Raw genomic sequence first — 12,087 nt, 5'->3', positions numbered from 1 at the left:
AAAATTAAGTCATCGCAACTTTGTCAGAAAGTAGACAAAACTACATTTTCTTCCCAACACTGTTTTCATAACATTTGTGTCAGACCAAAGTGTGTGTCCTGGAGCCTGAATCCTGGAGCCAGAGGCCTGTACCAGAGCTGAAACTGAGCTGAGACACGGGGATCTGTAGAGCGTAAACCTACACTGCTGCTGAAAGTCCCGCTCACATCATTCTGGGGTAATAGATAATCATCAAAGGGAACGATGGCACTTTTTATCTGCTCTGGTACAGACCTTCCTATTGTCCCGCAGCTCAGCCTGAGCCTCTGGTGTCTCTCAGCGCCTCTCGCACCGCAGAAAGAGACTCCGCACGCTTGACAATTGATACTTGTTAAATTTTATGGGCTCTCACTCTGAAAGAGTGGCTGCCTGGACTCTGTAATTTATGTGTTTGAGAACGAGCAGGTAAGCCTTAAAATCCTCACCACGGATATGTGCTTAGATACTGGCTGTCTGCGTGGATAACATGAAAAACAACACACACACACACACACACACACAATTTTTTTATGGTCCTACAGTAATATACATCTGCAAGCAAACAACCCTACCTAGATGCTAAGTCATCATGGAGATTATGCTGACTTCTAAGAAAATATTTCTGGAGCCAATTTGCACATTGGGCAATCAAGACGTTGCATTAAAATTGTCGATTGTACAAAATTAAATTACAGCGGTTTCATGCTCTCTGCATGCGCTATTATTCCACCACAATAAACACTGCGGTCGGCACACAACATGTTTATCTCTAATTGAATTGAAGCTGTATTAAATGTAGCCTGGGTTATATTTGCATTGTTTTGCTCATGGCTCTCAAGGACACACATTATCTACTGTTCAAAAAAATGGCAGTCAGCAATTACATGTTTTCCACAAAATATGAAGTACCATTTTAGTGGATGTTGATGATGATAATAATAAGAAATATTTGTTGAGAATATTAGATCAAGTTCTAATCGATCATTTAACACCAGAGAATGTAGTAATGGTGTTGAAAATAAATAAGTTGTCCTTTAAAATAAATTAAAACATAATCCTGTAACGGCATTTTACCATATTACTGTTTTTCACTGCATTTCTATGATATAAATGCAGCTTGGGGGAGCATACAGTAAAAGACTTCTTTCACAAATATTTTTTAAAACTATCCTGCAACACTTTATATAACAAATAGATAGTTCATTATTAAGCATTGACTCTACAGTAATAGACGTTAGTGAGCAGTTTGTAAATACATCTATTTATTTACATTTACAGTAATGTGCTTAATAATTGTGTTTTCATACTTTGTTAATGATTCACTTTTCATTGCTAAACTAAGTATTGCATTATTTACAAACTAATTATTTAAGAATAGTTGGTGTTTTTTAAGATTTTCAGAATGCAAAATTAAATGATTAATAGGGATGTCCAGATCTGATCACGTGATTGGAAGTCTAGCCGGATCACGCAGTTTCAGTCTCGAACGGAATCAGACGTTGCCTCCTGATTAGGACTCAATATATACACACACACACACACACAAACACACACACATATATACATATACATATATATATTTATTTACATATATATGTGTATTTATTTACATACACACACACACACACACACACATATATATATATATATAAATATATATATATATATATATATATATATACACACACACACACAGAGTTGAAGTCAGAATTATTAGCCCCCCTTTGATTTTTTTTTTTTTTTTTTTAATATTTTCCAAATGATGCTTAACAGAGCAAAGAAATTTTAATTTTCACAGTATGTCTGATAATATTTTTTCTACTGGAGAAATTATTATTTGTTTTATTTCGGCTTGAATAAAAGCAGTTTTAAGTTTTTTTTAAAAACATTTTAAGGTCAAAATTATTTGCCCCTTTAAGCAATTTTTTATAACAACAACAACAACAATAATAATAATAACAAAGATAATAATAATATTAATGATGATGTTATTAAATACTAATACTACTACTACTACTAATAATGATGATGATAATAACAACAACAACAACAACAACAACAACAACAACAATAATATACCTGTGCAAAGGGTCATGTTGAGACACAGGAATTAATTTCTTTTAGCTGTTATCTTGCCACTCTCAAAATAACGATGATAACCAATAGTTTGCTTTTTTTAAATCACAGTTCCAGCTTTATTTTTTACCAATGCTGGGTAACACTTCAGAATAATGGTACATTAGATAAAGTTAGTTAATGTATCTACATATATTAACTAAGTATGAATCTTTTTTAAAAGCATTTATTAATCATAGTTTAACAATAACTAATGGAATATTGAAATTCAAGGTTGTGCTTGTTATTATTAGATAATGCACTGTGATATAGCATGAGCTAAGGTTAGTTACCTTAAATACCAACATTAACTAATGTTACCAAAGTTGAATAAATACTGTAATAAATGTATTACTAATTGTTTGTTCATCTTAAATGTTTGGAGCAGAGCTGACATATTGGGAAGAATGACACTTACTTGTGAAAGCTGGTGCAGTGGGCATATATGCGGAGTTTGTCCCGGATGAAACGTCCTGGACGAGGTTTTCTCTGGAGACCTGCGACGTGCACCGCCAGCACCCTCGGGCCCACCAGATGTTTGAAGAGCAGAGATACCCAATAATCCTACAAAGCAAACACACAAAACACATGTCAGAAAATATATAAAAGCATTGCTGGAATCTGGCCATGTCAACACGCATGTTAGGTCAAGCCTTTCTGCCACAACCTCTGCACAAGAAACATGATTCATGCAAGATGACTCTGGTTTAAATACACTGGACACATGTGGCATTTCTTCGTCAGCAGGAATCAATGAAATTCAGCCACCGTCCATCTATCAAAGGAGATTCAATTTTACAGAAATAGCTGTAGAGAACTGGTGTACAGAACAACGTTGTAAGCATAATGCAAGTATCTCATATCTGCCTTCACTTAAGGAAGAACGACTCTTCTTTTTACTTTTCAGAGATAGAAAAAAATACACACACGCTTTGGTTTTTTTATTGAGAGAGACACTTTCTTGGATGCTCGAATTGATAAATATAACCATAGCCTTTCTTTGGAAGCCTTTTCTGTTAAAACTGAGAAACAACAAAGTAAAATATAAAAAAGTCTGACCATAAAGAATGAAATGGCTGATAGAAATGAGAGCTACGCACAGTAGTTTAGTGTTTCTTTTTGTTTTATGAAGGTAAAAAGTTTAAAAGACCAAGTTTAAAAGTTAAGGCCAAGTCAAGAAAATTCATCATTTAAAAAGAACACAATACATCAGTATGTTCAATAATAGCCTGGCGAGGCTTTTGCAGGGTTACAGTAAACCAAATAAAATAACAGTTAAAAAATGTTTGTTTTTTTTGAAATGGTGTTGATATTAAAGATAGAAAATGTAATAATCCATTTCTTAGAAGTTTGATTCATTGTCCTGCAATTTTTAGACACAAGTACTTTTGGAATAACCAATTTGAGAATATCAATTGGAATTTGATCTGGACTTATAACAATAAATATTGTGTCACTAATAAAGTCAGTGAAATCTACTTTAAAATTATACATAAAACGGTAACACTTTACAATAAGGTTCATTAGTTAATGCATTTACTAACATGAACTAATCATGAACAACACTTGTACAGCATTTATTAATCATAATTGAACATTTACTAAAGCATTATTAACATCCAAGTCCATGCTTGTTAACATTAGTTAATGCACCATGAGTTAACGTGAACTAACAATGAACTACTCTATTTTCAATAACAACTATAATCAAATATATCAAATATAATTCAATAATATTAACATGAACAAATACAGTAGTAAATGTATTTTTCATTGTTTGTTAATGTTAGTAAATGCATTAATTAACATTAACTAATGAACCTTATTGTAAAGTGTGACCCATAAAACATATCCAACCAACCAGTTTCTCAAGAGGTATAAAGTCGATCTTTCTGAATTGTGTGTTTCCTGTGGAATGGATGTTGAGACTGTTATGCATTTGTTTTTTGATTGTATGCATGTTAAATATTTCTGGTTTGATGTTGAATGTCTGTTTAATATACCGAGTGGTCATAGAATTAAGAAACGAGATGTTGTATTTTATGTAGATAAAATGATCTAGATAAGAATCTTCTGTTTATGTTAAATCTGTTGATATTATTGGGCAACTTTCATATACACAAGTGTAAATGGTCAGAGAGGAAGCCTAACATCTTCCATTTCAAGGCTGATTTAAAAAACTATTTTGAGACTCTTAAAGGACTTTCAAGTCGTAAAGCGTCCAGAACTGTGAATATACTTAAAAATTCGTCTTCTCTTTGGTGAATGTTATGTATACCCACTCTTATACACTATAAGATACACTATACTGTCTATACACTTTGTTACTTTGTTTACAGATGTTATGCTAAAATCTGTAAAATTGTAAGACTTGTTATGCAATTGACTGGAAAAGTTCAGCAAATACATGAAAAAAAATTTTTTTTAAAGTATGTTCAATAAATGTAAATATATATGAAGCACACAATGAGCCCATTCTTAAAATAAATAAATAGATAAATCAATAGAGTACAGAAATAATTTTACATTAATTAAAGATGCCTCACGAACAAACAATTAAGTATATTTCAAGAGTTCACACTTAGCTGATGATTGACTATGAAGTGTGTTTGGCATGCTGTCCCTGGAGGGAGCCTTGAGCCCTGGGAGAACTTGTAAACTCTGCACAGAAATGTCAGTCAGGACTAGAACCATTGACTTGCTGTGAGTTAACAGTAACCACTGGGTCACCGTGCCACCCATCTAGGAAAGGAGGAGTTGGGGTGGAATGGGGGGGGGGGGGGGAGAGATTCTTTAAAACGAAGATGGCTGTTATATGGAACTCAGGATATTTATAGTGGCTTAGGAATCATCTGATTGGTGAATCATAAATTGTGTAATGTGGGACCAGCCACAAGCAATCATAAGCAGATGGTCCTTTCGAAATTAGTTTGTAAATAAACTTCACTTATTGCAATATTTATTTATCCCTGTTACCATTAGTTAATGAAAATCCAGTGATTCCTGTTACAATGCATTTACAAATTGTTTCAAACACAAATGTGGATTTTAATAATGCATTAGCTTATGATCAAATCATATTAACTATGATTTATGGATGCTGTACAAGTATGTTCATTCAAGTTAGTAAATAGTCATTCAGTCATTTAGTACCCTATTTACATTTACATTTACATTTAGTCATTTAGCAGACGCTTTTATCCAAAGCGACTTACAAATGAGGACAAGGAAGCAATTTACACAACTAAGAGCAACAATGAATAAGTACTAAAGGCAAGTTTCAGGTCAGTAAAGTCTAAGAAGGGAAGTATTAGTAATTTTTTTTTTTTTTTTTTGTACAGTTAGTGTGATATTCAAAGAGGCAATTGCAGATTAGGAAGTGAAGTGGAGACTAAATAGTTGAGTTTTTAGTCGTTTCTTGAAAATAGCGAGTGACTCTGCTGTTATATTATTAAAAAGTAAATGTGTAACTCACAATCTGGATCTAAAATAATAAAATAAAATAAATGTTCTTTATGTTACATGAGTACATTTATTCTATTGTGACCCCATAAAACTATAATCACATTACATTTGCTACACCAAACGAAATGTACCAGAGAACTACATGAGTATCTACATTTTGCGCAGAACAGAGCAACTGCTACCTGAATTTCACATACATGACTATAACAGGTCTCTCTGAATACCTCTCATCAGTCCCTAAATTCAACACCTAATTGAACCGGTTCAAAGCAACATGTGTGCATCAGGAAGTTCCCATGCAATCCTGCATATGGCAGCATTTAAAGGCTTCTTTTCCAGGGAAACTTTAACTTAATTTGCTCCGGCAGTGTACATTGTGCAGCATCTGCTATAGGCTATAGTGAGAAAAAAAGAGACTGGGGATGGGTGGGTCTCTTTCCACTGCATTTAAAGGGAAAAAAAGCCAGCATCTTAGAAACTTTGAAACATAATGTAAATTTAAAATATTGTTATATAATACTGAAATTATAATAATTACAACTACAATAATAATAATAATAATAATAATAATAATGATAATAATAATACTGAAAACATTTTTTTTTATTTGGACACTGAAACAAAGCAACTCAAAATGGACAGAACATAAATGTAAAAATCTCAAATTTTTCAAAACATTACTTTAAAAGTAATGCTGGGCTTAAACCCAGAAAAATGTAAGTATTCACATGAGTAGATCATATTCAAAGTCAATTGACTAGCAAAAATACAGGCAAGTTTCCATCATGCGGCATGAGGTGCAAAACATCCATCTATAATCCAGAATCCAATTTAAACCAATTATCAAATTCTCTGACTTATTCCTGACTTTCAGTGATTAAAAAGCTGAATTTTCATGACCTATAATGAATGTAACAACAGGCCAATGTTATGGTTCGCATACTATTAAAACGGTATGAGTCACTATATACCCGACAAACACAGAAACTTCCCTCAGGCAATATATGAACACTTTACTACAGTAATTGTGAAAAAAACATCAGTACTTTGTATATACATATACACGTATTTATGTAACAACATACTTTACATGCCAGTTTGCACATAACAGCTCATATAACACTGTATATAGTAATATACCTGTCTCTATATTACACTTGTCAATTTGTATAATTGCATTCAATACTTTCTTCTATTTTAAAAATATATTTATTATCTGTTTCTTGCCCTGACGCTCTAATTCTGTTGCACTGTCACAAAAACAAATTCCTCATATGTGTGAACATACCTGGCAATAAAGCTCTTTCTGATTCTGATATGAACAACAATAAATAATATACTTCAGATTTTGAGGTACTTACTTTTGGCATGGTTGTGAAGTGCTGCCTCTCCCATATTGGACAGCTTGATAACAGTTTTACAAACTTTACATTTAGCTTTTTTGCCATCTACTTTATAAAACTCATATTTTGAAGTTGGATTTTTTTTTAAATATTTTTGAAGTGGTAATTTTAAAGCCAAAGCTTCTAAAACATTTTCCAAAAACTATTATAATGGCATATTAGGCTTAGCTAACAGCTCCAGCTCACCATAACAATAGGCATGAAAAAAAATATGAGACTGAAAAATGCATTACGACATCTAGGACTATATTCATGACGAGAACAAATAGTACCTTTCATAAGTACTGATGCATTCACAACCAGGAGGCCATTTAATCATCTCCATTGGAGAATTTTGCTTGCAGAATCCAGCCGCATAGTGCAAAAAGTCTTCTACATCACACACTTTTTTATTGGTTGAATAAGTGTATCATCTGGGTATTTACATAAAGTGCACTTGTTCTTTTGAGAATTTTAAAGGGCCCCTATTATGAAAATCATCTTTTGTAAGCTGTTTGGACAGAACTGTGCGTAGGTATAGTGTGTCCACAGTCATATTGGTGTGATAAAAAAATTTCCTGAAGTTAAAAAAGGATACAAAACCTTCCTATTTAGAGGCCCAAAGCAACATGAAGTAGGAGTGCAGTTTCCCCACCCACCGAATTGATTGAGAACCGCGTATTAACATTTCTCCATAGTGATGGGTATAATCATATCTACAAGACAGGACGTATGCAAAGCAACTGTTATTAAAAGATCTGTTCAGCTCTCGGTGATCATCAATCATCATCAAATGTGATCAAGAATGAGCTATACAAGTATAAAACATTTTTAAAACAGTGCATGTTTGTAATGAATTAAAGTCATTTTTACCGTCTTAATTTATCCGCACAGCCGCTTGTCAGTACAGTTATAAAAGACGACGCTTCAATCCCGGTATGTGGAGGTTAAATCAGGTTTATTTTGTACATTACAGTAACAGATATCCATACAGCAGTGGATGTTAACCTGTATCCTTTCACAATTGGTGTGTGAAACAGTGCAAAGTTAATTGCGCGATCTGTGTGTGTGCGTGTCCGCTGTGTGGTTATGTGTGTGAACCTTGTAATGACATTGTGTGTGACTCATAGCCGCAGAAAGGCTTGAATCAACTCCACACAAATACATCAAATAATCATTGGGAAAGTTCTTACTGTAGTATTTCTCACAAACGTTACGTGAGATCTGTTCCTTCATGTCTGTCACCGCTGTTTATCTGACACAGCTAGAGATTGACAGGCACGTATGAACAGTGGACTAGCATTAAAGGCACAGTCCACAAAAACAGCTACATGGTGATCAGAGCAGGAAATTCTAACATTCTAAAAGCTAAAATAAATAATCTGATGGGTGTTTTGAGATGAAACTTTACAGACACATTCTGGAGACACAAAAGACTTATCTTAAATCTTGAAAAAGGGGTAAAAAAGGTGCTAATTAAGTGTGAATGTACTACTTAAACTATTTATACTACAAAACGGAGCAGAATAGTTCATCAGTATGCAGTTTGGGATGCAACTATAAGCTGTTGTTGCCTCCCTGAGCAACCAGGCAATAACATTCCCTGTTTCAATCACAATTTGATTAAAAAAAAGGTAGATGTCAAAATCAAGAGACTCGGGATGGACAATTCCCCCCTACATATCACATTATTATAATTGTTTAATTAAATTTGATGTTTTTTGAATGCTAATATTAGTTCACTACAAAAAGCAGTCTAAATTATCTGTTAGACTGCTGATCCATGGAAATGTTGATGTGCATTGTTAGTCTAAATTATTAGTATGCTCACACAGGATTTCTGCACAAAGAAATCCACAGATTTCTGCAGATTTTTAGCCTATTATAGTAAGTCTTTTTATTGACTCCTGTAAATGTGTAAATTTATATTTATTCAGTTTGAATTAATTTCAGTGACATTATTGACTAATATTAAAAAGTTCACATGATTTATTTGCAATACAGTTTGTAAAATAATATTTTCTGTCTATTAGTAGACATATTATACGAGAGATTTGCTTTGTGGATATGTGGATCTAATTGGATTTGTACAGAAAACATTTAATAAAAAGTCAAAAATGTCTCATTTTATATTTCATATATTAAGTTTTTAAGTTATGATACTTCCAAAATCATTCTGCATGTATCCGAAAATTTATTTATTTATTTTTTTCTGCGCAGAAAGAGCAAAGAAAGTCCACAGATTCTGTCTGGCCCTATTATTAGTCAAGATCATGAAAATGCAGGTGCACCAAAATGACAACCTTCTCTTTCAGATGTGAAAATATTGTGAGTTGGCTGAAAAAAAGCAGCATTTCACTTAGAAAACATTTCTCCGGCCACCCTGTAAAACTGAGTAAGTGCTGTGCCTATAATGACTGAATAACATTGAAACCACTTTAATAATGAATAAATTAAAGTCAAACCGCTAAAGACCCGAGAGATTAAAGGCTATGACCAAGGGCTTGTCAACAATACCAACAGGATATAAGCAAATGCCATGGCCTATAATGGTAGACAGACACAGATTCATTTAATGTCAAAAAACAAGCCATTCTGACCACATAATAAATAACTGGGAGCAATGGAAACCTACAGTTTTAATAATATTGAAAGGTGAAATGTGTAATTTTCGCACCACTAACCACATACACTAAATTAAATTGCTTAGGGCATATTTTCAGAAAAAAATGTCAGGGATTTTGCCAGGGGGAAACATTCTGCCAGCATGCTGGAGTTTGCCATGAGTCGAAGTCAAGCCCACCCTGAGTGCTGAAATATTGCTGGGTAGTTGCTAGGCGATTGGCTGTTAGCCTCAGTCAAAACAGCTGTATTCCCCTTTTCTGTGTTACTCTGACCTAAGAAACATCTAGGAAAGCTCTTCAGTGAAAGCACCCCAAATAGTAGTCAATAATATGAGTATAAATCATTTCAGGCTTGACTGTACATATGTGTGTTATAATGTTTACTATTGACTTTATTTTGTAATGCAGACAACATAGGCTCATTCTGAGAGCGAAGCCCTATATACGTTACTGGAGATCGCAAATTATGTAGCCAGGGGTATGTATGGCTGCATTTCGTCTTTAAAACGAACGATAAGGGGGTGGTATGACGCCGTTCCTATTTGCGCTTACCAGCTGACCAGTTTACCTCCATATGGATGGCTTTCCCCGCTATTACCAGTTTGTCCAGTTAGCTTGCCATGCATGTTGGTGGACTTGATACACAGAGAGGAGTTGACCACGACGTCATGGTTCGAGTCTGGCAAAGAACGGTTGCAGAAAGCGGGTGAGACTAAAACAGAATCCAAAAAATAAAATAAAATAGTAAATATCAGGGTGAGAATGTAGTAAAATCTGAAAACGTGGTAAAAATACGGTGAGGACTTTTTTTGGATTGCATTTTGGGAAGTGGGTGGGTGGGTGGGTCAATCTGTGCTTTTGAAAAGACTATTGGTTGAGTTTAGGGAAGGAGGGAGGGTCAGTCGCTCGGTCAGTCAGTCAGTCAGTTGCCAGCGGCCTCTGGTGGATTTATATGAGAACAGCAGGCGCAATCTAAAGAAAGTTTACACAGCGGCCACTGGTGGATTCGCGAAAAAAAAAAAAAACATAGCTCCCTGGATGTATTTGGTGCACTTCAGAAATGTATATAGAGCAGGGGCTTTCAACCTTTTTCACTTTGAGGCCTACCCTTTTCACTGTGAAGTTTTTGAAGACCCAAATGAATTTTCTCGAGAAAATGTTTATTTTAAAGCTTTATTTATTAGCAAAACATTACTTTCGCCTTCTATTATTCCCTTATCTTTCTACATAAATATTTTCTACATATATATATATATATATATATATATATATATATATATATATATATATATATATATATATATATATATATATATATATATATATATATATATATATATAAATCTTATAACTTTTTGATGCATTTTTCCCTCTTCATTTACAAATATCATGATAGGTTGAGTATGACTTTCTTGTGATATATTGCTGATATCGTGATTATCAAGGGTAAAATATCATAATAATATAGCATCGTATTGTATTACTGTACCTGAACATCTGACAACTTATTTCACTTTTTCTTTGCTCTTATTTATTTATGCTTGCAATTTATTTGATTCACTCCACTACAAGATTATTCCAATCAAAGTTAATAATTGTATTCCAAGTTTGAAAAATTGTATTGATATCGCAATATAAATCGCAGCAAAATAAAATAAAGCAATATCAGATTTTTCCAATATTGTGCAGCCCTGTTTACTATAATACAACTAATGCACACCTTCAGGCCTGTGGAACGCTTGATTATGACTTACTGATGACCATTCTAAGGTTTGCAATTATTTTTTGGTCATAATTTTCGTTTTTAGACAAGTCCACAGCTGAGTTCCAGGCAGGTCTTGACCACATTAGTTCATATAACTATGCTGAATGGTTTCAGTTACTTCAAATAACTGCAGTGCAATATTGATGACAATCTCACACTCATAAAATACGCTGATGATCTGGCATTGGTTTCCTGTCAGGAAGAAATGAATAGCTCTTTATATTTTAAATTAAAGTATTACAGATTGGTTTGTCAAAAGTGCATTACACCTAAATATTGGGAAAACAAAAGTGTTATGTCTGGGGAGTCAAACAAGAGCAGTAGATACTAGAATTTTTAAACCAGTCACCATAAACGGACAAATAGTAGAGCGGGTCTCAAGTTTTAAGTATTTAGGCACAATTATTGATAATAAACTAAATTTTAATAGTAATGTAGAGGCGGTTTATAAGAAAGCAAGTCAGCGTCTTTATCTCCTCCGCAAGTTGAGAAGTTTTAATGCAAGTACACAGACATTAAACATGGCACATACAGTTGAAGTCAGAATTATTAGCCCCCTTTTGATTTATTTATTTTTTTAATATTTCCCAAATTATGTTTAACAGAGCAAGGAAATTTTCACAGTATGTCTGACAATATTTTTTCTTCTGGAGAAAGTCTTATCTGTTTTATTTTGGCTAGAATAAAAGCAGTTTTTAATTTTTTAAAAAACAATTTT

At 33.5% G+C, this 12,087-nt stretch overlaps 1 protein-coding gene and 1 long non-coding RNA gene across 12 annotated transcripts in view; one reads left to right on the top strand and one right to left on the bottom strand.

Moving 5' to 3' along the window:
• The window catches only part of hpse2 (heparanase 2), a 205,074-nt gene that overhangs the window by 24,070 nt on the left and 168,917 nt on the right, over window positions 1-12,087 (bottom strand). For 10 of the 11 annotated variants that reach the window (XR_015506289.1, XM_087279709.1, XM_087279712.1 and 7 more), the window contains one exon: window positions 2,552-2,697. Coding sequence is in view for 9 of the 11 variants with exons in the window: in XM_087279709.1 (XP_087135835.1) it covers window positions 2,552-2,697 (146 nt within the window). In the remaining 2 variants the exon portion in view is untranslated. Of the gene's footprint in view, window positions 1-1,765; window positions 2,017-2,075; window positions 2,698-12,087 lie in introns of those variants that run through there. The other variant, XR_015506286.1, reaches the window with a different exon arrangement.
• Window positions 1-12,087, top strand: part of LOC147841170 (uncharacterized) — a 95,913-nt gene that overhangs the window by 50,277 nt on the left and 33,549 nt on the right. The window lies entirely within an intron of this gene.

Source organism: Danio rerio, chromosome 13 (assembly GCF_052040795.2).
Source record: "Danio rerio strain M-AB ecotype USA chromosome 13, GRCz13ab, whole genome shotgun sequence".
In the NCBI taxonomy this organism is placed as follows: domain Eukaryota; kingdom Metazoa; phylum Chordata; class Actinopteri; order Cypriniformes; family Danionidae; genus Danio; species Danio rerio.
Note: the sequence above shows the minus strand (reverse complement) of the source record. Positions and strands in the feature narration are given on the sequence as shown.